A 22,547-nucleotide genomic window follows, 5' to 3' on the forward strand; every position below is an offset into this window, starting at 1 on the left:
TTCTTTTTGGAGATGATGATTGCTGGCATTTGTGTGGCATGAATGTTATTTGCCACTTGTCAACTTAAGCCTGATTATTAAATAATCTTTGTTGCATTTAAACATTGACTGCTTCAGTATCCAAACAGTCATGAATGGTGCTGAATAATATGCAATCATTGGTGAACATCCTCACTTCCGGCTTTATGTGAAGGGAGGGTCATTGATGGGGCTGCTGAAGGTGGTTGGACCTAGGACACCATCCTGAGGAGCTTGTGCAGAGATATCCTGGAGCTGAGATGAGTGAACTCCAACAACAAAAAACTACATTCCTGTGTGCCAGGTATGACTCCAACCAATAGAGAGTTTCCACCACTTCCCATTAATTCCAGTTTTGCTTGGGATCTTTGATGCCACACTTGATCAAATGTGGCCCTGATGTCATGGGCTATCACTCTCTCCTCACCTCTGGAATTCAGCTCTTTTGTCCGTGTTTGAACCAAGGCTGTAGTGAGGTCAGGAGCTGAGTGGTCCTGGCGGAACTCAAACTAAGCATCACTGAGCAGGTTATTGCTGAACAGGTGCTGCTTGATAGCATTGTTGATGACACCTTCCATCGCATTACTGATGATTGGGAGTAGATTGATGGTGTGGTAATTAACCAGGTTGGATTTGTCCTTCTGGTAAAAAGTGAGGTCTGCAGATGTTGGAGATCAGAGCTGAAAATGTGTTGCTGGTTAAAGCACAGCAGGTTAGGCAGCATCCAAGGAACAGGAAATTCGACGTTTCGGGCCAGAGCCCTTCATTCCTGATGAAGGGCTCTGGCCCGAAACGTCGAATTTCCTGTTCCTTGGATGCTGCCTAACCTGCTGTGCTTTAACCAGCAACTCATTTTCAGCTCTGGATTTATCCTTCTGTTGTTTACAGACATACCTGGGCTATTTTTCACATTGTTGGATAGATGCCAGTGCTGTAGCTGCACTGAAACAGCTTGGCTAGGGAAGTAGCAAAGTTCTGGAGTGCAGGTTTTCAGTACTGTTGCTGGGGCCCATAGTCTTTTCAGTGTCCAGTGCCTCCAACCATTTCTTGATACTACATGGAATGAATTGAATTGGCTGAAAACTGTTATCTGTAATGCTGGAGGAGGCCAAGATTGATCATCAATTCAGCACTTCTGGCTGAAAATTCCAGCAAGTACTTATTGGAAGCGCCTTTTTTGAACAAGATCTCATGGTACAATCTCAAAAAAGAACGTGGGAATAAGAGAGCCATATTCCTTGTATATTACCCAATGACTATCCCTTGAGCAACAACAAGATTTTCCGATGATTAGCTTGTTGCTGTTTGTAAGGTATTACTGTGCTCTAATTAATTGCTGTTGTTCCTTCTTTATAATGGTTACTATCTGGCATTGTAACAATCATAACTATTCAAAAGTACTCCACTGACTATAAAGGGTTTTGTCGATGGAAAATATCACATAAAGACCATAGCAAAATAGTGCAGCTGCACAAATCCAAAATACAGCCAGAATATACTGGACGTACTCAGTAGATCTGGCAGCATTTGTGGTGTAACGTTTCAGGTCACAGCCTTTCTTCAAAACTGGGATGATTATAGGTTTTATAGAAGTAAATGGGGAAAAATAGAAATCAGCAAAATATTAACATCTGTAATACAGATGGAAGATAGGAGACACTAAGTGGCAACGGTGGGGTATTTCTAACATTTCCTCGTCATGAAAAGTCATGGACCTGAAATATTAACTCTGTTTTACTCTCTATAGGTGCTGCTGGAGCTGCAGACTATTTCCAGCATTTCTGTTTCCAGGCGAGTGCCAGCAATTTGAAGAGTCACTGAAAATTCGAAATTCTGCTTTTTCTCTGCACATACTGCCAAACCTGCTGAGTTTTTCCTTCAATTTCTGTTTTTGTTTCAGAGTTCCACCAGCAGCCTTTCTGGAGTTTTGAGAAGATTTGTAGGTCAAGTTGAGGTTTTGGATGTAGGTTTGCTTGCTGAGCTTGAAGGTTCATTTCCAGACCTTTCGTTACCCTACTAGGTAACGTCTTCAGTGGTGCTCGGGCGAAGCAATGCTGAAAATTCCTGCTTTCTATTTATATGTTTGGTTTCTTTGGGTTGAAATGACATCACCAACCCAAATAAATCCAAATATATAAATAGAAAGCGGGAATTTTCAGTATTGCTTTGCCTGAGGCCCACTGAAGATGTTACCTAGTAGGGTAACAAAAGGTCTGGAAATGAACCTTCAAGCTCAATGAACAGCAGTCGATAAAAGCAAATTACTGCTGATGCTGGAATCTGAAACCAAAAGAGAAAATGCTGGAAAATCTCAGCAGGTCTGGTAGCTCCTTTCTCTCCTTACAGATTTTCCAGCATTTTCTCTTTTGGTTTTACATCCAGCAGTCTTTCTGTTCCGATTCCTAATCTTTCGGAAACTCCAGGCCACGTTTTGTTTCTTCCCACCTCCCAGCGGCACCAGGGAAAGCCCGGACTGGATCGACTTTGGGGTCGCGGTGTTGGCCAATGAAAAGCGTCCTCTCTGATTGGCGTGGGCGGTGACCACTCACCCTGGGGAGCGCGTGTAACCGCTGGGAGTGATTCGTCAGCCGGTGGGAAGGCGTCGCCCACAACGTGCCAGGAGGGCGGGGCGTGGTGACGCGGCGACCTTTTGTGATGGGCGGGGAAGGCGACCCGGCTCCACCTGAAGCGTTAATGGCGGCCAGAGTGGAGGAGAGGTAGTCGATGGGAGATTGAGTTGTGAGAGGGTGACGGTAGTTGGTTTCGAAAGGTGTGTGTAATTTTGCAAGGGTTATTTAGTCAGAACAAATGCAGTTTTTTTCCCCCCTCCCCGTGGCTCCTGTTGGTCTTGTGATGTTCGTGTCTATAGCCTTGAGCCGGTTTTTTTCACAAGATAATTTATCAGGAGTTACTCACAGGCCGAGCCCACATCATTCTCCCGATCTGCAAATGCCACGGCTTCTATATTATATAATCCGCAAACAAAACCGTCCTTTTTACATTTTTCATGCAGTTAAGGAAGGTTCGATATTTGTTATAAGTTGGTATATAGGAGGCATTTATCCTGTTGAGAGAATTTTAAATTTCTATAAATCACTTGTGCCCTTTACTTATTATGCTTCTTTATCCCATTAAAGAGTGCACGGGAGTGAATCGAATAATTATGTGACTGTCTGAGGTTAAAAGCAACATCTGAACTTAAAATCTCGATGTTCTGGCTGATGACTTAAAAGCTTAAATGCTTTGATTTTTGTTTGAAAATTGGGTCTCCGGTACTGCTGGAAATATTGGCGTTTATCTTTATAGTTTTGATTTTTCAAAGCTTTTTGCAATGTAGTGGTCATTGTAAAGTTAAAAATCATACTGTGCCAGATTATAGTCCAACAAGTTTATTTGGAAGCACTAGCTTTTGGAGCTCTGCTCCTTCAACCACCTCATGAAAGAGTAGTGCTTCCAAATAAACTTGTTAGACTCTAACCTGGTGTTGCGTGATTTTTAACTTTGTACACTCCAGTCCAACACCAGCACCTCCAAATCCATGGTGGTTATAACATTTCACAGAGGATGATGTGTATGCAATAAGCTGCCAGAGGAAGTGGTGGAGACTGATTCAATTACAACATTTAAAAGGTGAATAGGAAGGGTTCAGAGTGATATGGGCCAAATGCTGGCAAATGGGACTAGATTTATTTAGGATATCTGGTTGACATAGATGAGTTGGGTTGAAGGGTCAGCTCAGTGCTGTATATCTCTGACTCTAGGCAAATTGATTATGTAACTTTGCTGTTAAATCCTTGATCAGTATGTGTTTGAATTGTGTTAGTTTTTTGCAAGTTAGTTATGTTCTCTTTTCTGTTGTCATGGTCTTGACTTTTTACTTTCTAGGTCAAAAATATCTCTAGATGATTCTGAACTAAATTGATATGAAGATGTTTGAGGTACAATAGAGAAAAAAAATCACCTTGAGTATTACTTGAAGTTGAACCACATCTACAGACACAAAAATAGTAGCTGCTGGAAGAGCTCAGCAGGTCTGGCAGCATCTGAAGAGAAATCAAAGTTCATGTTTCAGGCCTGGTGATCCTTTTTCTGAATGGAGTTAACCAAAAGACATGACCAACTATCAACTAATTCATCATAACATTGTGAAGCTATTAATCTTCTGTGCAGTTGAAAATTCCTTTGTGATTTTTTTGAGTTTTTGTCCCTAAGCACAAATGTTTAGAAAAGGATTGATTTTTGGTTTGGGGAGAGGATTTAATGTTATGATCTTATGAGAAACGCTTGTCTCAGTTCATTTATTTGCACAAGATAATGTCGAGTGCTTACAGTTTGTTATTGATGTTCTAAAGTTCTTGATACTTTTATAGTGTTGTAGCAACAACATTGCATAGAAAATAAAAAATTGATGTTTCTTAAGCACTTTCATCTGTGAGATTGTTACTATCGGCTTATGGTCTATATACAGTGCATGGAAGTGTTTTAAGTTGGCAAGGGAGGGGTATGTGATTTGCATGGAAGGTATAAGAGCCACGGGAAAGAATGGGACCAAAAATTGGCATGAACATGGCATGGGGATTGGCTGTCGGGCATTCAATGATCAAGAGCATAAAATAGAAGTAAATAATGTGGACAAATGGTGGCGAGCAGAGGTGGATCTTTTTAAATAGCTCACCCCTGCACATGGCTGTTCCTATCTGCTTCAGTTTCTTTCAGGGAGAGGTGAGCCACACTCAGTCATGCATGCGCTCTCTTTCGTTCATTCATTCACTGTCTGATGTGGCATTTTCTGCTGAAGAAACTCAGTGGATTTGGCTGCACCTGTGGGGAGAGAGCGAATGAAGGCTATGAAGGAGAGCCATATCGAACTTGAAATATTAATTCTGTTTCTCTTTCCACAGGTGCACCAGATCTCCTGACTGGAGTTACCTGCTTTGGTAGCAACAATCTGACCCAAATTCATTTTTAAGAATAGTAGGCTAACTTGAGTTTCGTGATCTTGCAATAAAAAAAACAATTATTATTTGGATCATAATCAAGTTCCAAATTGAGGTTGGTACTTAGTATCTAATGGCATATTCTTCCGTTGTACTGGTAATGAACTGTAGAATTATTTTTCCTTGGAACATTAGAATGGAGATCGCAACTGCCTATTTGTGGTAATTCAAGTTGATCTGTGTGGTGTCCTGGCCAACATTCCTTGTACAAGTAATCTCAACCTGAGCTACCATTTAGCAACCTCCATTACTGCTTTAGAATGTTGCTCATCCAAAATGATTATATTTAGGCTAGGTAAGGTAAGTCACGGAATTTCAATGTAATTTGTTGCCTGATGTGTTGATATTTCAGCACATTAGGGCAATATATAAAAGGAAATATTTATTATTAGCAGATTTATTTTTGATGTCCTAGAATACGCTAAGATTTTTTTAAACATAAAGTAGTACTCTGTAAGCTTGCTTGCTAAGCTGGTAGTTTGTTCTCGGCTGTTTCTTCACCATGCTAGGTAACACTATCCGTGAGCCTCCGGAGCAACATTGGTGTTCTGTCCTGCTTGTTATTTATATGTCTTGGTCAGTTGTGGTGGTTGATGTTATTTCCAGTTCTGTTTCTGAGAGGTTGGTAAATGGGGTCCAAATCTATATGCTTGTTCATGGAGTTCTGGTTTGATTACCAGGCCTCTAGGAATTTCTGTGCATGTCTTTGTTTAGCCTGTCCCAGGATGGATGCATTGTCCCAGTCGAACTGATGTCCCTCTTTGTCTGTGTGTATGGATACTAGTTATAATTGGTCAAGTCTTTTGATGACTAGTTAGTGCTCATTTCTCCTGGAGGCGAGCTTCCTGCCTGTTTGTCCAATGTAATGTTTGTTGCAGTCCTTGCAGGGTATTTTGTTTGACATTCATTCTTCTGGTTGTTGGTACGGGGTCCTTTTAAATTCATCAGTAGCTGTTTCAGGACTCTGCCATTGAAAGGAGTAGATGTTTTTGTACTTGTATTGAGTTACGCTGCCAAGCTTGTATTTCCTGTTTATAATTGACACTGGTTCTACAAATGAGTGGCTTGTTTGGTCATTCAGGGGTCATTAATACATTGTTTTGAATTTTGTTAGCCAGACAGGGTATTCTGGCAAGGTGTCAGCCAGATGAAAAAAAGTTTTGTCATTACTTAGGTAATTTTATATACAAAAATTGATGACCATTCTGGATTTGAATTCTGTTGTCTTGTGTTGCAGACTGCAGTCTCAATCCAGCTAGTTTTGCTTGTCCTGCGAGTAATTATAACTGCTCTTGCTGGGTGTGTCCACAGTGCGAAATTGGCAGCCCAACGTGACACATGGTCAAGCTCATTTGGGGGCTTTGAAGGTGCCAATTGAGAAACTGAGTGGTTAAACAAAGAGCCATTTGTTTAAGACTTTTACAAAATTTGTCCGTAATTCTTGACAATATTCAAAATTTTTATTGGTGCAGGATATTTATTCTGAATTGCAGGCAGTTTTCTATTTGTGTTTGAACAATCCAAGCTTCACTGAGTTTAGCGTAACTTCTCAGCTTTTGAATTCATTCTTCGAAAAATAAAGACTTTTCTGAAGCTTTTTTAACCTGTACTGATGTTTGTTTATATATTTGTATCCTGAAAATGCTTTGTGTTTAAAGCTTTCAAAGTCTTATTTTCAAAGGAATAGGTCACTGTCTTATTTCTCTAAACAAAATGCATCACTTAACGCTTTTTTATGTTGAAATGTGCTTGCTTATTTTCCAATTGTTTTGTAATGTTGTAGATGGTTGCCGTTACCACTGTCATTTCATGTCTGGTACCTTTTTAATATAAATACAATCCAAATGGATAAGAGGAAAGTCTAATTGATACCTGGATGTCCTTTTTAGAGCAAATTCTCACTGGTTCTGATCCCAAGTAAAAAAAAAACTTGGTTAGATCATACAGGATCGAGGGAGAACTAGCTATTTGGATACATACCTGTCTCGCCGGTAGAACACAGAAGGTGGTTGTGGAGGGTTGTTTTTCAGCCTGGAGGCCTGTGACCAACAGCGTACCACAAGAATTGATGCTGGGTCCACTGCTTTTTGTCATTTATATAAATGATTTTGATGTGAACAAAGGAGGCATGGTTCGTAAGTTTGTAGGTGAAATCAAAATTAGAGGTATAGTGGATAGTGAAGAAGGTTATCTCCTGAGTACAACAGGATCTTGATCAGATGGGCCAATGGGCTGATGAATGGCAGATGGAGTTTAAATTAGATAAATGTGAGATGCAGCTTTTTGAAAAGGCAAATCAGTGCAGGACTTGTGCACTTAATGGTAAGATTGTGGGAAGTATTGCTGAACAAAGAAACCTTGGAGTGCAAACTCATAGTTTCTTGAAAGTAGAGTTACAGTAGATAGGATCGTGAAGAAGGTGTTTTGTGTGCTTGCCTTCATTGATCAGTACATTGAGTATAGGAGTTGGGAGGTCATGTTGCAGCTGTGGAGGAAATTAGTTAGGCCACTGTTGGAATGCTGCGTGCAATTCTGGTACTGTATTTCTAATGCTATGGCTCTAATTCAAAACACAGTACATTAAATTAATACCAATAAAGATGGTTCTTGTGGATAATGACTAGGAAAAATAGTACTTTTTTAAAAAAAAATTGCGGCATACAGAAAGGTTGACATTAGCAAGACTACATTTATTACCTGACTCAAAACAGCGTTGTAGTTTTTTAAAGGGCATTAGGAGTCAACAGACTGGTGAAGACTGATGGAGTAATTTGCTGTGACAGCAATGCAACATTTTATTTACTAGTGCTGGCCCATAGATGTAAGCACATATAATGAATTCAGTTTCAAATCTTTGTGTGATCTGACTTGAATTCACCATGCAACCTCTGATTCCAGTACACAACTGCACTACTTAGTGAGGTATACAGGACAAGTAGAGAAGCATTGCTTCTTTGAACTGGATCCATATATGGCCAATGAATAAATAATAGTTTCAGTAAGGGCAAAGAGATGTAATTCTCCAGCCTATGTGTTTGAGGCAGTGGATCAGTGTTTCCTTAAGTTCAGGTAATTAAGTTGAATGTGCCATTTAACAAATGCTCAGAAGTACTGTACTCCTGAGTGCTAAATAAGGAAAGAGTAATTAACTCTTTTGGTTTTATTCATTGAACAGTGAATGAGAAGTATGTGGTTTTTTTTGTTGCAAAGATCAAGATCATCCAATTAGCCACTTGGACTGTTTCCTTCCTTCCACTCAACTGCTGGGTCTAAGTGTATGCAAGGTTAATCTCTCTTCCCACCTTCTCTCAAATGCCTTCTCTCATGCATCTTGTTCGATGCACCACCTGTTCTTGATCCTGTTCTTACGGAAGTTCTGACTGCATAACTTCCCTTCACTCCCAATTTAGTTATTCGTAGTTTTATGCCCTCAATACTGCATTGTTCCCTTCACCTTCAAATTGGCAGTCATCACCCTCTCCATTTTTAAAAATCAAGTATTCCTCAACCCCTCCATCTTCACAAGTTAACCAAGCTGTAAGCTGGCTTTCTTCAGTCATCCCAAATCTGTCCTTGTTTTATTGGCAAAACTTCATGTTGGAATTCCTCTACTTAAGTTTCTGCCACTGAACTGTAATAATTCCTGTCAAAATCACATGATATTCTACATGATTGTGACATAGGTAAATTATACATTTTTTGACAAGTCTGTAGATTTTGTGCCAATCTGTCTCTGCTGTCATTGGGCTAGTTGAGACTGAACTTAAATCTGTTTCTGCTCTTGTTTGTCCACTCAGCCAGAAAATTGTCTGTAATGGTTTCTGTTCCTCTATCCATCAACATACTGCTCATGATCAAATCAGAAAAACCTGGTTTCCACATGTAGACTGCCAATATCCAGCGCTCTCTCACTTCTTGATTTCCCTGCTGTCTCTGATCTGTCTACTCTTTTGTCTGACATCCAATATGGCGTAAAAAAAAATGTTCAGCTAACTTTTGAGAAGCCAAAAGCCATTGTTTTCAGATAACTTAACAAAAGCTGTTCCCTATTCACCACCATCTCTCTCCCTGGTAATGGTCTGAGCCTAAAGCAATCTGTTCAGAGTCATAGAATTATACTGAACCCAAAGATGAAATTTTGATCATCATTTGTAAAACCACCATGTTTGTTTGTCTCCACATTTGTAACATTTTTGACTTTACCTTTTACCAGCTCATCTTTCTAACTACGCTTTTGTTAGCCCTGACCTGACTATTCCAGTGCTCTCTTCCTGCTTCCCACATTCTACCCTCAAAGGTTGAGGTCACCCTGAACTCTGCTATGTTCGAACTGTAATCAAATTACACTCTCATCATCCTTGTGTTTGCTGATTTATACTGGCTCTTGGGTAAGCAGAATCTGCATTTTAAAAATTCTTGTCTTTGTTTTCAGTACCCTGACTAGTTTCAGTTCTCCCTGTCATTGTAATATTTTCCAACTGTCCAATACCCACCTGTAATTCCTCTGCTCTGTCATTTGGGGGTTGTTGTCCACCTGTAATTTTTATCATCGTTAATGGTGCTCCTGCTGTCAAGAGATGAAAATTTCAAAATTCCTCCTGTCTTTCTTACCTCAATTTTCTCCTTTTGGGGATTGTCCTTAAAGCTACAACTTTGACCAAGTCTTTGGTCATCTTGATATGTGGCAAAGTGCCCAGTTTGGTTTGGTTTCCCCCAAAGTGCCTTTGAATGTTTTGTTACTTTAAAGTTTTCTGTAAAAGCAAGTTGATGTTGAAACAAGTAATGCCATTTCCTGTAGTTGGTCATGAAAATAATAATATATACCTTTTTTTATTGCAGTTTCCCCATGCTGTGATAGGAAAATAAAGTCTACAGAGCTTCTGTTGTGATCAAATGGAGGGTGATGTGGGATTCCGCAATAGGCAAAAATACAAGGAACATAGAAAGCTGCTGGAGAACAGTACATTACCGGAACCATCCTGTCAACTGTCTGCCAATGAATTTTCATGCCATTGCTGCTATGAAATATTAGTAAACCCAACTACTCTAAACTGTGGACATAGTTTCTGTCGACATTGCTTGGCACTGTGGTGGGATGCTTCCAGGAAAACAGAATGTCCAGAATGCAGAGAAAAATGGGAGGGGTTTCCTAAAGTTAACATTGTTTTAAGGTACTGTCAAATTTGAATGCATCCTTGTCTTCAAAATGCTTTTCAGATACTGAATAAAAAAAATAACAAAATGCTATTCATAATTACAAATTCACTTCATTAATAAATATTCTTAGTTTGGATTCTGAGTGGGAATGTGCAATCAACTACAAAGTTTTTCAAGTGCTAGTGTGCTTGCAGGACCAGAATTGCACAACACTTCATTGTTGTCAGCCTAACAAAGGTTAACTTAGTTTTAGCTGTCTAATAGCAATGTTATTGACTGCAGTGACAAATTTAGATTTTGTCAATGTAAAACTTTTTGGGATCCAAAGCGACAGCTGAAATCATGTTGTGGTGGTGCTGTCTCCATGTATTATTGTTACCTTGGCCAATGATCATTGATCATTGATCACTGATAGGTAAAAAGTTTTAATCTCCTTGCTCTATTGATAAGATCTTTAAAATGCAATTGCTGTAGAAATATTCAGCTCATCACCAAGCATGTCTGTACTATCAAATTCTGAATTTTATACAATATTTTCTAGTTCATTTATGACTCTGGAAACTGTCTTAAGACTTTTTTTTGTATTTCCAAAAATGTCAATTGAAAATGGTTGTATTTGCACCAATCTTAATGATCCCTGATGATTCTGGCCATGAAGTTGCTTAAAGAAATACTCTACTTCTATATTCAATATATGCAAGTGCTTTTCTTTTACAAGCTGTACATGAACATTATCAAGTTTCTTATGGAATATAACTGACAAAGCTCTAACTGTGACTCGCTATGGTAATTGTTATAGTCATTTGTAACTTTGCAAATCTTGATCTGATTCTCTGCTTTTTTTCCAAGTGTTCTCATTAAGTACAATTCTACTTAGAAATACTATGGTAGGAAGCAGTGGGATAGTGGCAATGCCTCTGGATTACTTATCCAGAGGCCAAGGTGAATGCCTTGGGGGTGTGTTCAAATTCCACCACAGCAGCTGGTAAAAACTTAACACTGAATAAATTAGGATTATAAGGCTCATCTGTGACTGAGCCATGAGTAGTCATTAAAAACTCATCTGATCTCCTGCTCCTTCCAATAGTAATCTTGATTCTTAATTGAACTTAATATCCATTTAGTTCAAGGGCATTTGGGGATGGGTGACAAATGTTGAACTTGCCAGGACTGCTGAACCCTGTGCAAAATTCAGCTGGGGCTTCATTTTTTCTATCATTTAAAAACAAGTAAATATTTACATGTCTCAATGTCATGCATATTTGCCTTCTCTTCTCCTAATCCCCATCCCATCTCCACTTTCCAGGGATGCTGTTGAAAAGTTGTTCCCTGATGATGTTAAACGACGACAGAAGGAGACACAGAACAATATAAAAATCTCTAATAGCATTTTGGCTTTCCAGAAATATGGTAATGAACAGTCTAGAACTATCAACAACTCGGGGCAATGGCGACGAGGTGGTGGCTTTTTCTCAGGAGTGCTAACTTCTCTAACTTGTGTGGCAGTAAGTATCCATTTATGGTCCTGTTATAATGGTTTGTGGTATTCATATCCTGTTAAGTAGTTAAGTCACCATTGGTTTTTACTGTGAATGTTTTCTAAATCAATAATATTTTCCAATCTTGTAATTTGATTGCTAAAGTTACTGAAGCATATATAATCAGTTTTATGAATTCTTCTTAATTGCTAGAAAAAAAGTTAGTACCCCATTTGCACTTTGCGTGTCTTCTACTAAGTAAACACTGATTCTGCTTTGGAGAAGACCTGTTCAAGGGGTAATGATTTTTCCATGTGATATTGTTTCTTAATCTTTTCCTGTTTTAACTGTTTTATCAAGTTTGGCATATAGCCAAATAGTGTAGAAATTTAAATTACAGTTTGATAGCAATTTTTAAAATACTGTTAAAAGTCAAATTTAAAGAGAACAACGTTTTTGCTCACTTAGCATTAAATTACTACTGTTTGAAGAGCCTCACTTAAAGGCAATGTTTTCCTTCTTTATGCAATATCTGACCTAGTTTATCTAGTAGTCCCACATTGTTTGTCAAGCTTCAGAACTGTAGCACTTGCTAACTTAAATGCTATTGAGTTGGTTACCTAGCCCATAAGAACAAGGCCATTTGGCCCTTTCAAGTTTGCTCTACGATTCAGTTGGATCACTTTCTATGTTCCAAATACCCCATCTGATCTGAAATGGATGTAAGTTTGCTCGCTGAGCTGCAAGGTTTGTTTTGAGACGTTTCATCACTGTACTACATAACATCAGGGAGTCTCCTGTGAAGCACTGATGGTATGGCCTGCTTTTTATTTGTGTTTAGGTTTCCTTGGATCAGTAATTGCATTTCCAGCCGTGATCTAAAGATACCTAAACACAAATTAAAAAGTGGCCCTACCACCAGTGCTTCACCGGAGGCTCACTGATGATACCTAGTTTGGTGATGAAATGTCTGAAAATAAACCTCCAGCTCAGCGAGCAAATGCATATCCAGAACCTTAAACCTGAGCTACAAATCTTCTCAACTCGCTGATCTGTAATCTAATTCTCTTGCAGAGTGAGGAAAAATGTTAGGCATGAAAAGGCTGATATGCACATGCACGCACCCATTTTAAATCTTATCCCCAGGTTTTGGGTGAGTTTGAAATAGGAAACCTGCTTTCCACAGCTGCTTTGTCTTGACCACACTTATAAACTCTAAGCAGTTCATCCCTCACTCTTCTAAACTCCAGTGAAACTAAATCCAGCCTGTCCAACCTATTTGCTCAATTTAAAAACCTATCCCCAAGACATTTACACCCCAATGTTCTGTTGTTCATGGACTGGAATACCCAGATTCCTCACACCTCTAAATTCTCAGATAAAATACAACTGCTCTTTTTTTTTATTTTTCCTGCCAATGTGAGCAACATCACATTTTTTCCCATTTTCACTCATCTGCTATAATTTTGCCCACTCACTTAACAAGGATGCAGATCAACATGGAGAGAGAATATCATCTTCATATTTGCCTACCTATTTTTATTCGTAAATTTAACTGTCATTATTATCTACTGTTAACACTCCATTCTTACTCCCCTTTGTGTCCCTCAGCTGTCATAATTATAAATTGTAAAACAATGAGGGCTAGCACAGACCCTTGTGGGACTTGCTTGTCATATCCTGCCAATAAAAAGACATAATCCATCCCATGCATACTGTTTTCTGCCAGCCAGCCAATATGTTTAATATGTTGCCTCTTCTATCATGAGGTCCCACTTTGCACAATTTCCTTGTTCATGTCATCACCTAGAAATTAAAGTACATTATATCAATGGGTTTCTCTTATGAACAGCATATTTTACTCATTCAAAGAATTGCAGTAGATCAGTCTTGACTTCGCAAAACCATGCTGACTGTTCCAAGTGTCCTGTGAAAACCTAATTGATTCTAAAACCTTCCCCACTACAGATATCAGTAGTTTCCTGTTTATTGCCTCCCTCCATTCATGTTAGAGGGGTTACGTTTACTCCTTTCTACTGTCATGGACCTCTTCCTGCATCTAATGAATTTTAAGCAATTTACCATCAACCGCTCATTAGCTACCTCTTCAGGACCTTAGGATATTACCTTCGCTCCATCAGTTTACTCAGTAACATTTTCCTGGCAATTCTAATTACACAAAGTTCTTCTCTTCCTGCAATTTTCTGATCTATGGATATGACTGGAAATTCTTTTTATATCCTCTAAGAATCAAAATATTTATTCATTACAGCTATCTTGTCATTATTATCCACTGTTAACACTCAATTCTTACTCCCCAGCAAACCAGCCCTCAATTTATATTCCTTATCAGGTACCTATAGAAACTCTTACTATCTGGCTTTGCATTACTCATTTGATTTCTCTTGGGCTTTAATTTGTTTTTTCCATCCTGATTAACTTTTTAATATCTTCAAAGATTCTTTATATTGAGTGGTCATGTGACCTGCCACTTTGTACACTTGTATGTTTTTCCTCAAATTTACTCTCCTTAACTACTTTAACCATGGATGGTGGGTCACTCCTTTGACTGTTTTCTTTATTGTTGGAAAGTACTTATTCTGAGCATTCTTAAATATCCCTTTAAATGCTTACTATGTTTCAAATGAAATTAGAAAAGGGGTTTATTATTGAAGGTTTTATTCTCAAATGTTTAGTTTTCAATTAAGTGAGTTTGACTGCAGTGGTATTTAGACTCTCTGCTTTTGGTTATTTTTTGTGCTCTGATGCTGATAAATTTCCAAATGTAAGAGATGTGAATTAGCAAAGTTTATAAATGATGGTTGGGGTTCTGTGCACTCAGTTTTACTATAGTTTAGTTGAATGGGAGGAAGGCAACCATAGGTTAATCAGTGCTCAAGTAAAATTCCTGCTTAAAGTGACTTGTGTTTCCTCTTTAATTTTTAATGACCTGTTATTATTTGTTTCATGTTAACCTAATTCCTGCGTTCTTCGGCTTTAAACATAATGAATCTAAGTGTGTAGTATCAAGTTGCATTTAATAAAAACATACAGGACATTGGAAATTATGATGGCTTAAAGGTAGGACATTAAATAGTGATGCTAATTAAATTGCTCTTACAGGGGCATTAGCACTGAAGTTCTTTGGCTACCTCTTTGTTCTAGGTGGTGTTTCTAGTTTATCTCTGGAGCAGAGAAACTGAACAAGATCTTTTAGTACACAAACCTGTGACTAAATGGACTGCAAAGGAAGTGACACTCTGGTTAGAGCAGTTGGGCCAATGGGCTACTGTTTACAAGGAAAGGTTTTTACAGGAAGAAGTTAATGGAAGGTGAGGCTTACCTTATAAATCCAGCTATGCAAGCTCCTTGCCCCTAGTGCAATTAAAGTGCAGTTCTCCCAATAGCATTGATTGGAACTTCAGGATGTTTCTGTCCTTTTCATTACATATCATAATAAATTAGAATCTCTATTTGTCATACACTATATATCTCCAATCCAAACTGTGAGCACTTAAACTGTCTAAGTTGTTGAGCTACTCTTCTTACGCTATTCTTCATATAAGATTTGTTCAGGAAATTGCTTTCCTATTGAAGCCATTTCCTACTGTGCAGCACTGCTAGCCAAGTGTTTTGTGCCAAGGTCTTCCCTGTCAAAGACCTGGGTGTTTGGAATTAAATTTATATCCAGTATATGTAGTTTTCAGAAAATCGTTTTTAACTAGAATATAGTGGATTAAGGGGATCCGAAGTCGCAAGATTCTGAATAATTTAAAGATTTAATCCTAATCTATACAAAAGGAAACTGATTTAATCTTTCAGATGAAGTTATTCCAGAGCGGTTTGGTATAGTCAAAACATTGAAGCCGATTTGACCAGATTTAGTCAATTATGTTGTTGAAAATCTCTTGTCTAGATTGTTCAAATATTTTCTGTTCTTCCATTAAATGTATTTCAGGCTATTATTGACTCTAGGTGAAGAAGAGTTTTCAAAGCCGCCTTTCAACATTGAGAGAGAGCTTCATAGAAAAGCCATACTCATGGAATTGGACAATGTGAAAGCACTTGGAGTGAAACCCCCTCAGAATTTATGGGAATACAAGGTAACTCTTTTTGAAATTAGATTGCATACTTTGGAAAAAAACACCATTATCAATGAATGATTTTGATGGAGGCTATAAATGTTAATCTGAAGTTGGCCTCAGATTTGTTCAATTTGAAGTGCATTTTCTGTATCATTTAAGATGCATAACACTGTAGTTCTCTTTAAATTGATTGCAGTTTTTGACTTAGAATATAATCTAACAGGCTTATTGGTGTCCTCGGCTATCAGTTTGTGTTTTTATTTAACTAAAAGTAACTAAATTTAGTTGTTTTTATTGCTGTCGAATCCAAATACTTACTTTTTCAGGCAATGCATGTAGGCAAGTCACTGTTTCTGCTGTATGCACTGAAGAGCTCCCCACGGCTGACCATGCTGTATCTCTACCTGTTTGATTACTCAGAAATATTTCTGCCACTTATTCACACCATTTCTCCTGAGAAAACAGAGATGACCGAGGATGCAGATATTTTTCGCAAGTACTGGGTAAGAAGTGCAGGTATTTGTTTCATTTAAGCAACAAATCATTTACGAAATAACCTATTTATACTAATGAATTTACTTCCTTGTTAATGTTTTTCTTTTCTGCTGTACCAGAACCTTTAGTGACTAAAGGCATAAAAATTAATTCCTTCGGTTATTTTCTGAACCTTATGCAAAGGTGAAAAAAATTGTGCTTTTATGCTGAATTGAGAATTAACTTGTTCAAGATTTTTAGGTTTAACCCCTCATAAAGTGTGTAGGATCATCACCTTTCTGGTTACCCTGTCCTTATCTACAGCATCATTTGGCAACTTGAAAGCTTTGATTTCTTCTAAACTAGTGTTTAGAAGTGTACTGTACCTTAAAAAAATTAAAAGCTAGCAGAACTATCTGTCAGCACCGAATGTTCTGGACAAGATACAATGTAAACTTTTGGTCCAGCAGCTAGTGTAGCTGGTTACCTGGAGACAAAAAAAACCCAAATTCAAATTAGGCCAACAGTTTAAATTATACAATGCAAAATACCAACTGCAATCCAGTTTGAATTTAGTATATTGACAATATTGAAAGCCATTGACACAATCTGATGCTTTGGGGAAAGACTGAGAAAAACTGAATAGTTGGAGGAGAACTGCCAGAAGACCAACAGATGTAGGCTGCTAGTCAGAACTGAGGGGTACTTACCTGGAGAAGGAGTTTGCACAGAGGAAGAACATCAACACCGACCTGGAGAGCACATCTACAGAGGAAAATGTAAAGAGAAGATTTGACCGCTGGCTGGTTTTGAAATTTGTATTTTACAGTAAATCTTAATCTGGGTTTTATTGGATGAGTATTATAGAAGGGAAAGTGAAAGATAGGCTAGAGGAAGGAATTGTAAATAATTAATTATTCTCTCTTGTACTTTAAGAAATAAAGTTGTTAATTTTTACTTCTTGGTCTCTCGAATTTTCACAGATTACTGCATGGGATAAATCTTGTGTTGCTGGTTTAAAATTAACGGGCGTGAGGTTTACCCCGTGTTGTAACACTAGGTTTTCTTTTCATTTTTAGTGGGAATGTCTTGGACCTCTTTTTGTTGATAATTGAGTTTTGAGTATGATTTGCAGGCCATCCATTTGCAGGCCTCCTCTTCTCTCTTTTTTCCCCCCCCAATCTAATTTCTTTCTTGCTTTTTGATTTCCCCTCAAATGCTGCACTCCCTGATTTGCGTCAAAAATGCAAAGTAAATATTGCTGCTTGTTAAGTCACTGGGTGGTAATTTGGAACCCAATTCAGATTACTTCATTACTCACCAGTCTGAGTCACAAATGTAAATTGTAACACGCAATTAGTAATTGAGTATCGTTTGGAACTTCCATTTTGTTGGTCATGGTTGTGCTGTGAGATTTGAGTGGTACTTTGGCCTGTTTCCATTCAGACATAGAGTTACCATTTTCAGCTTTAGTAGCATAAAACTAATCATCCTAAGTGGGAGATGCAAGCCATTGGATCCAGGAAGTCAGTCAGAAAATTAATTGCTCTCTTGTATTCTCTCCACTTTCTGGTAGTTGGTTTACCAAAACTGCACTTAGATTCAGAGATGTACAGCATGGAAACAGACCGTTCAGTCCAAACCGTCCGTGCTGACCAGATGTCCCAACTGAATCTAGTCCCTGTACAAAGAAAGGAAATTGGCTTTGTGGCACTCATCAGTATTTGTTGAACAGCAGATTCAAGAGCAACTACTGGATCCTGCTTTTAGAAGTTGGCAATGAGAACACTAAAGTAAAACTTTTAAGGGGAGCTTTGAACACCTGGATATGCACCCTTATGCACAGAAAAATGGAGTTGATTACAATGGGATCTTGATCAGATGGGCCAATGGGCTGAGGAGTGGCAGATGGAGTTTAATTTAGATAAAAGTGAAGTGCTGCATTTTGGGAAAGTAAATCTTAGCAGGACTTATACACTTAATGGTAAGTTCCTGCAGAGTGTTGCTGAAGAAAGAGACCTTGGAGTGCAGGTTCATAGCTCCTTGAAAGTAGAGGTAGATAGGATAGTGAAGAAGGCCTTTGGTATGCTTTCCTTTATTGGTCAGTGCATTGAATAGAAGAGTTAGAATGTCATGTTGTGACTGTATAGGACGTTGGTTAGGCCACTTTTGGAGTATTGTGTGCAATTCTGGTCTCCTTCCTGTTGGAAGAATGTTGTGAAATATGAATGGGTTCAGAAAAGATTTACACGGATGTTGCCTGAGTTGGAAGATTTTAAGCTATGAGGAGAGGCTGAATAGGCTGGGGTGTCCTCCCTGGAGCATCTGAGCTTGAGGGATGACCTTAGAGGTTTATAAAATTGAGGGGCATGGAAAGATTAAATAGTTAAGTCTTTTCCCTGGTGGGGTGGGGGAGTCCAGAACTAGAGGGCATTGATTCAGGGTGAGAAGGGAAAGGTATAAAAGGGACCTAAGGGGCATTTTTTTCACGCAGAGGGTGGTGAGTATATAGAATGAGATGCCAGAGGACGTGGTGAAGGCTGTACAATGGGTATAAGAATGGGAAAGGTCTAGATGGATATGGGCCAAGTGCTGGCAAATGGGACTAGATTAGGTTGGAATATCTGGTGGGCATGGATGAGTTAGACTGAAGAGTCTGTTTCTGTGTTGTACACCTCTTTGACTCTATGACTAGTACTCCATTGATCTCAGTCATGTTTGCACCTATAAAAATGCATGTTTGTCTCCCTGTGAGTGACCATCTCCGAATGTCAGTTGATATTTTTTTGAGTCTCATACATTTTAGAACAGATTGCAATTCTCATGATATCCAAAGGTGCTGCTTTTTGACATTGTGACTTAAGATACTGGGGCAAGTAACCAGGTATAGTTGTCTTTTTATTAACAAATGTAAGTAGTTTGGCATTGTATTTGTTTACTGAATTGCACTCTATATATAATAAAATTTTACTTGTGAAAGCTCTATTTATGGATTTTGATCAATTTGTACAGTTACTTAACCATTTTTCTTTTCTAAAAAGTCTGATGATATCAGCTTGAAGCAATGGGCTGAGTTCCTTGTAAAATACTCCCTGATGCCATATCAGTTAGTTGCTGAATTTGCTTGGGATTGGTTGGATATGCACTACTGGACGTCACGTTTTATCATTGTGAACGCAGTGCTTCTATCAGTCCTGGAAGGCTTTGCATTCTGGAGACTTTGGATGAGAGGAGGATTCAGGTATGTAGAAGTTGAAAGTGTCGCTTTTGTGATGGTCATGAGGAACAAAGTAATTCTGTCCTGAAACTGTTATGATACTTTGAGTCTTTTCTCTCCCAAAATGGCAAAAAGTAATGTATGAACAGGCAGCACGAAAGGACGTATATAAAAAAAACAAGTGCAAGGTGAGTAGTATTCTGTAAAGAATGTATATTTTAAGTTTAAAAATTCAAAATTTGTTTAAATGGTTTTAAAATTTTGATGTAAATAGTTAAGTATTAATCAGATTTAAATCTTCCAATCTTTTTTATTCACATTCATTTGTTTGTAGAATCATAGCACCCATACAGTGTGGAAGCAGGCCATTTGTTCCATTGAGTCCACACTACCCCATTTAAAGAGCATCCTACAAGAGCCACCTATCCTATCCTGTAACCCTGCATATCCCATGGCTGATCAACCTAACCTATATTTCCCTGGATGCTATTGATTATTTTGAAATGCATGCTTTCATGTTTGGCTATTGAGCTTTTTTAAATGCAACCTAATAAATCCTGAATGATGTTTTGTTATTTAATTCTTGTCTTCATTGATACTTCAGCACTGAAAGTTAGCTATGAAATCTTCCACCTTTGCCCAGCTCTTGGTGACTACCCTTGCATGCTTGGCTATCCAAATATAGCCAGTGCATCTGCATCAATGGCTTGGCATTTTTCTCTCTGGCACAGATACTTTCTGATTCAGAGAAAAGTCCATTGCTGCATTCTCTGACATCGCTACTGTTGTAGATGCATCAATGATACGGTACTAGCTTTCACCATGTATGCTAACAAACGCTCTTGACTTGTTCACCATCTGTGCTTTTATCTGGTTGTTTCACACCAAATTTGGAATGGTTCACAACTTTAAGTTGTCATCTTTATTGACTCTTCTATGTTGTGAACTGATTCTATTCCATTCCTTTCTGTGGTCACTGTCTTGGACCATTCATCCTATTCCAAGTTTTCAGTGGAGCTGAGGCTGGACTGCTTGGTGGCGATCCAGGGTGATGCTGACAATATGAATGAATTTGTTGCACTGGTTAATGGTACCTTTTGAAGGACCCCCCTCCTCAATCTCTCTCCTGCCTGAGGCTGGGTGGCTATTGTGTTAACCACCATTAATTGTCTCTCTATTGAAAGTGCAGCCTAAAGTCCGGTAGGGCTGTGAGACATTATCTTTTCAATATTCCACATGCAATTTATTTTACAGCTGTTAAATCTATTTTATGAATTGGGCAAATAATTGCGATGTTCTCTTCTAGGGCTATTCCTCAGAAAATGTGGAGTCACTTCTGGAAGGTATCAAGCCAAGGAATCCTTGTTGCTATCTTGTGGCCAATAATTCCTCAATTTGTTTGTGACTGTTTATTTTACTGGGCTTTGTACTTCAATCCAATCATAAATATTGACCTGGTAGTCAAAGAAGTCCGACGTTTAGAAACTGAAGTCCCATGAACATTTGTGACTGAAATGGTGCTTCAGAACAGCTTATTATAAGAATAACTTAAGGGTGTACATCTTTGTAAATACATTTTCATAGTGTCTAGATACTGTGTTTGCAAACAGATTGAAGCAAATGTTCAGAAATTACTGTATAATTCAGTTTAAAGAACTGAAATCTTAAATCTGTTTCTGTTTCAACTGTGCAGAAGTTAATATGTATAACTGTTGATTGATTATCATTCTGTCAGAATATTATTCAGTACAAATTACTGCAAGCAACTGATTTCCTGCAATTATAACTTCTAAATTTCTCTCTTGTCTGAACATGTTTTCTCCTTTCAAACATTGCCCAGGAAAGCCTTTTTTTCCATCTGGGGGAGGTCATCTTGTATAAATCACTAATGCGTGCAGTTCTGCAAACTGTGTACACAAGTCACATTTGGTTCCTTGTGTGTCAAGGGCTAAAGTACATCATGTATCATAATGTAAATTGTGGACAGAAGACAAAGTTTCAACTCCTGTATTTAACATCTGTCTTATTTATTTAACTGAATTTTTGAAGTTGAATATGAAATCTGTGAATTTTTGTAATCAATTTGCTGAATATTCTATTTTTACATTTCTTTTATGGCTAATCATACTGGAATACTTCATTGTTTAATTGGTAAAGCTGGTTGAATGTGATCGGTAACCTGCAATCTTGTTTCCTACCATTGAAATTGTCAACTTCTGAAAAACAATTAAATTGAGTTTTTTTTTATATGCCTAAAAGCTGACTTTTTACAGCAGATTAAAATTGTTGCTTGATTGTCACATGCAAAAGAAGATACAGCATGTCTTATGGTATTTGAACTGGTTTGCTTGATGTTTCAAAGACTAATGCAGATCATTGTACTATTTTCTATAGTGCAGGGGTCCCATTATTGCACAATGGAAAACCGCTATAGAAAATTATTAGAGTGATGTGCTCTTCTTGTTGGATTTGGGAGATTAGAAAGAATTTCCATGTTACTGATTGTTTGCAGTAAGTGTCTTTGTTGCGAATCCTGTCAGGTCCTGTGGATCGGTTTGAGTGGCAGTTAGAGGCAATGAGGAGTTTACAGAAGCTAGAGAACAAAGAATAAAAAATTTACAGCCCAAGAACAGGCCTTTCAGCCCTCCAAGCCTGAGCAGCTCCAAATCCACTGTTTAAATCTGTCGCCCAATTCCTAAGCATTTGTATCCCTCTGCTCCCCACCTACTCATGCATCTTAAATGATTCTACCATGTCCACCTCTACTACCTCTGGCAATGCGTTCCAGGCACCAACTGCCCTCTGTGTAAAGTACTTGCCACATGTATCCTCAAATTTTTCAACTCTCACCTTGAAAGCATGACCTCTCGGTACTGAATCCTTCACCCTGGGAAAAAGCTTATCTCCATCTACCCTGTCTATACCCTTCATGATTTTGTAGATCTCCATCAGGTCCTCTTTCAGTCTCTTTTTTTCTCGTGAAAATAATCCTAACCTACTCAACCTCTCTTCATAACTCACACCTTCCATACCAGGCAACATCCTTGTAAACCTTCTCTGCACCCTCTCAAAAGTCTCCACATCCTTTTGGTAATGTGACCAGAACTGTGTACACTATTCC

General features: G+C 38.3%; 1 protein-coding gene across 4 annotated transcripts; it reads left to right on the forward strand.

Moving 5' to 3' along the window:
- Nucleotides 1-2,674: 2,674 nt before the first annotated feature.
- LOC132825149 (bifunctional apoptosis regulator-like) lies at nucleotides 2,675-21,673 on the forward strand. Of its 4 annotated transcripts, XM_060840166.1 has the most exons (10): nucleotides 2,681-2,788; nucleotides 3,904-3,956; nucleotides 4,920-5,070; nucleotides 9,855-10,186; nucleotides 11,479-11,677; nucleotides 14,816-14,982; nucleotides 15,609-15,753; nucleotides 16,062-16,238; nucleotides 19,251-19,450; nucleotides 20,733-21,673. In XM_060840166.1, exons 4-10 carry the CDS (start codon nucleotides 9,909-9,911, stop codon nucleotides 20,923-20,925), a joined length of 1,359 nt encoding a protein of 452 aa, XP_060696149.1. In that variant the 5' UTR covers nucleotides 2,681-2,788; nucleotides 3,904-3,956; nucleotides 4,920-5,070; nucleotides 9,855-9,908; the 3' UTR covers nucleotides 20,926-21,673. The 4 variants fall into 4 exon arrangements, with proteins under 4 accessions (XP_060696151.1, XP_060696149.1, XP_060696148.1 ...); XM_060840168.1 differs by lacking the exon at nucleotides 3,904-3,956 and having other exon boundaries at nucleotides 2,675-2,735; XM_060840165.1 differs by lacking the exon at nucleotides 3,904-3,956.
- The last annotated feature ends 874 nt before the right edge of the window (nucleotides 21,674-22,547 follow it).

This window comes from Hemiscyllium ocellatum, chromosome 20 (assembly GCF_020745735.1).
Source record: "Hemiscyllium ocellatum isolate sHemOce1 chromosome 20, sHemOce1.pat.X.cur, whole genome shotgun sequence".
NCBI classification, from domain to species: domain Eukaryota; kingdom Metazoa; phylum Chordata; class Chondrichthyes; order Orectolobiformes; family Hemiscylliidae; genus Hemiscyllium; species Hemiscyllium ocellatum.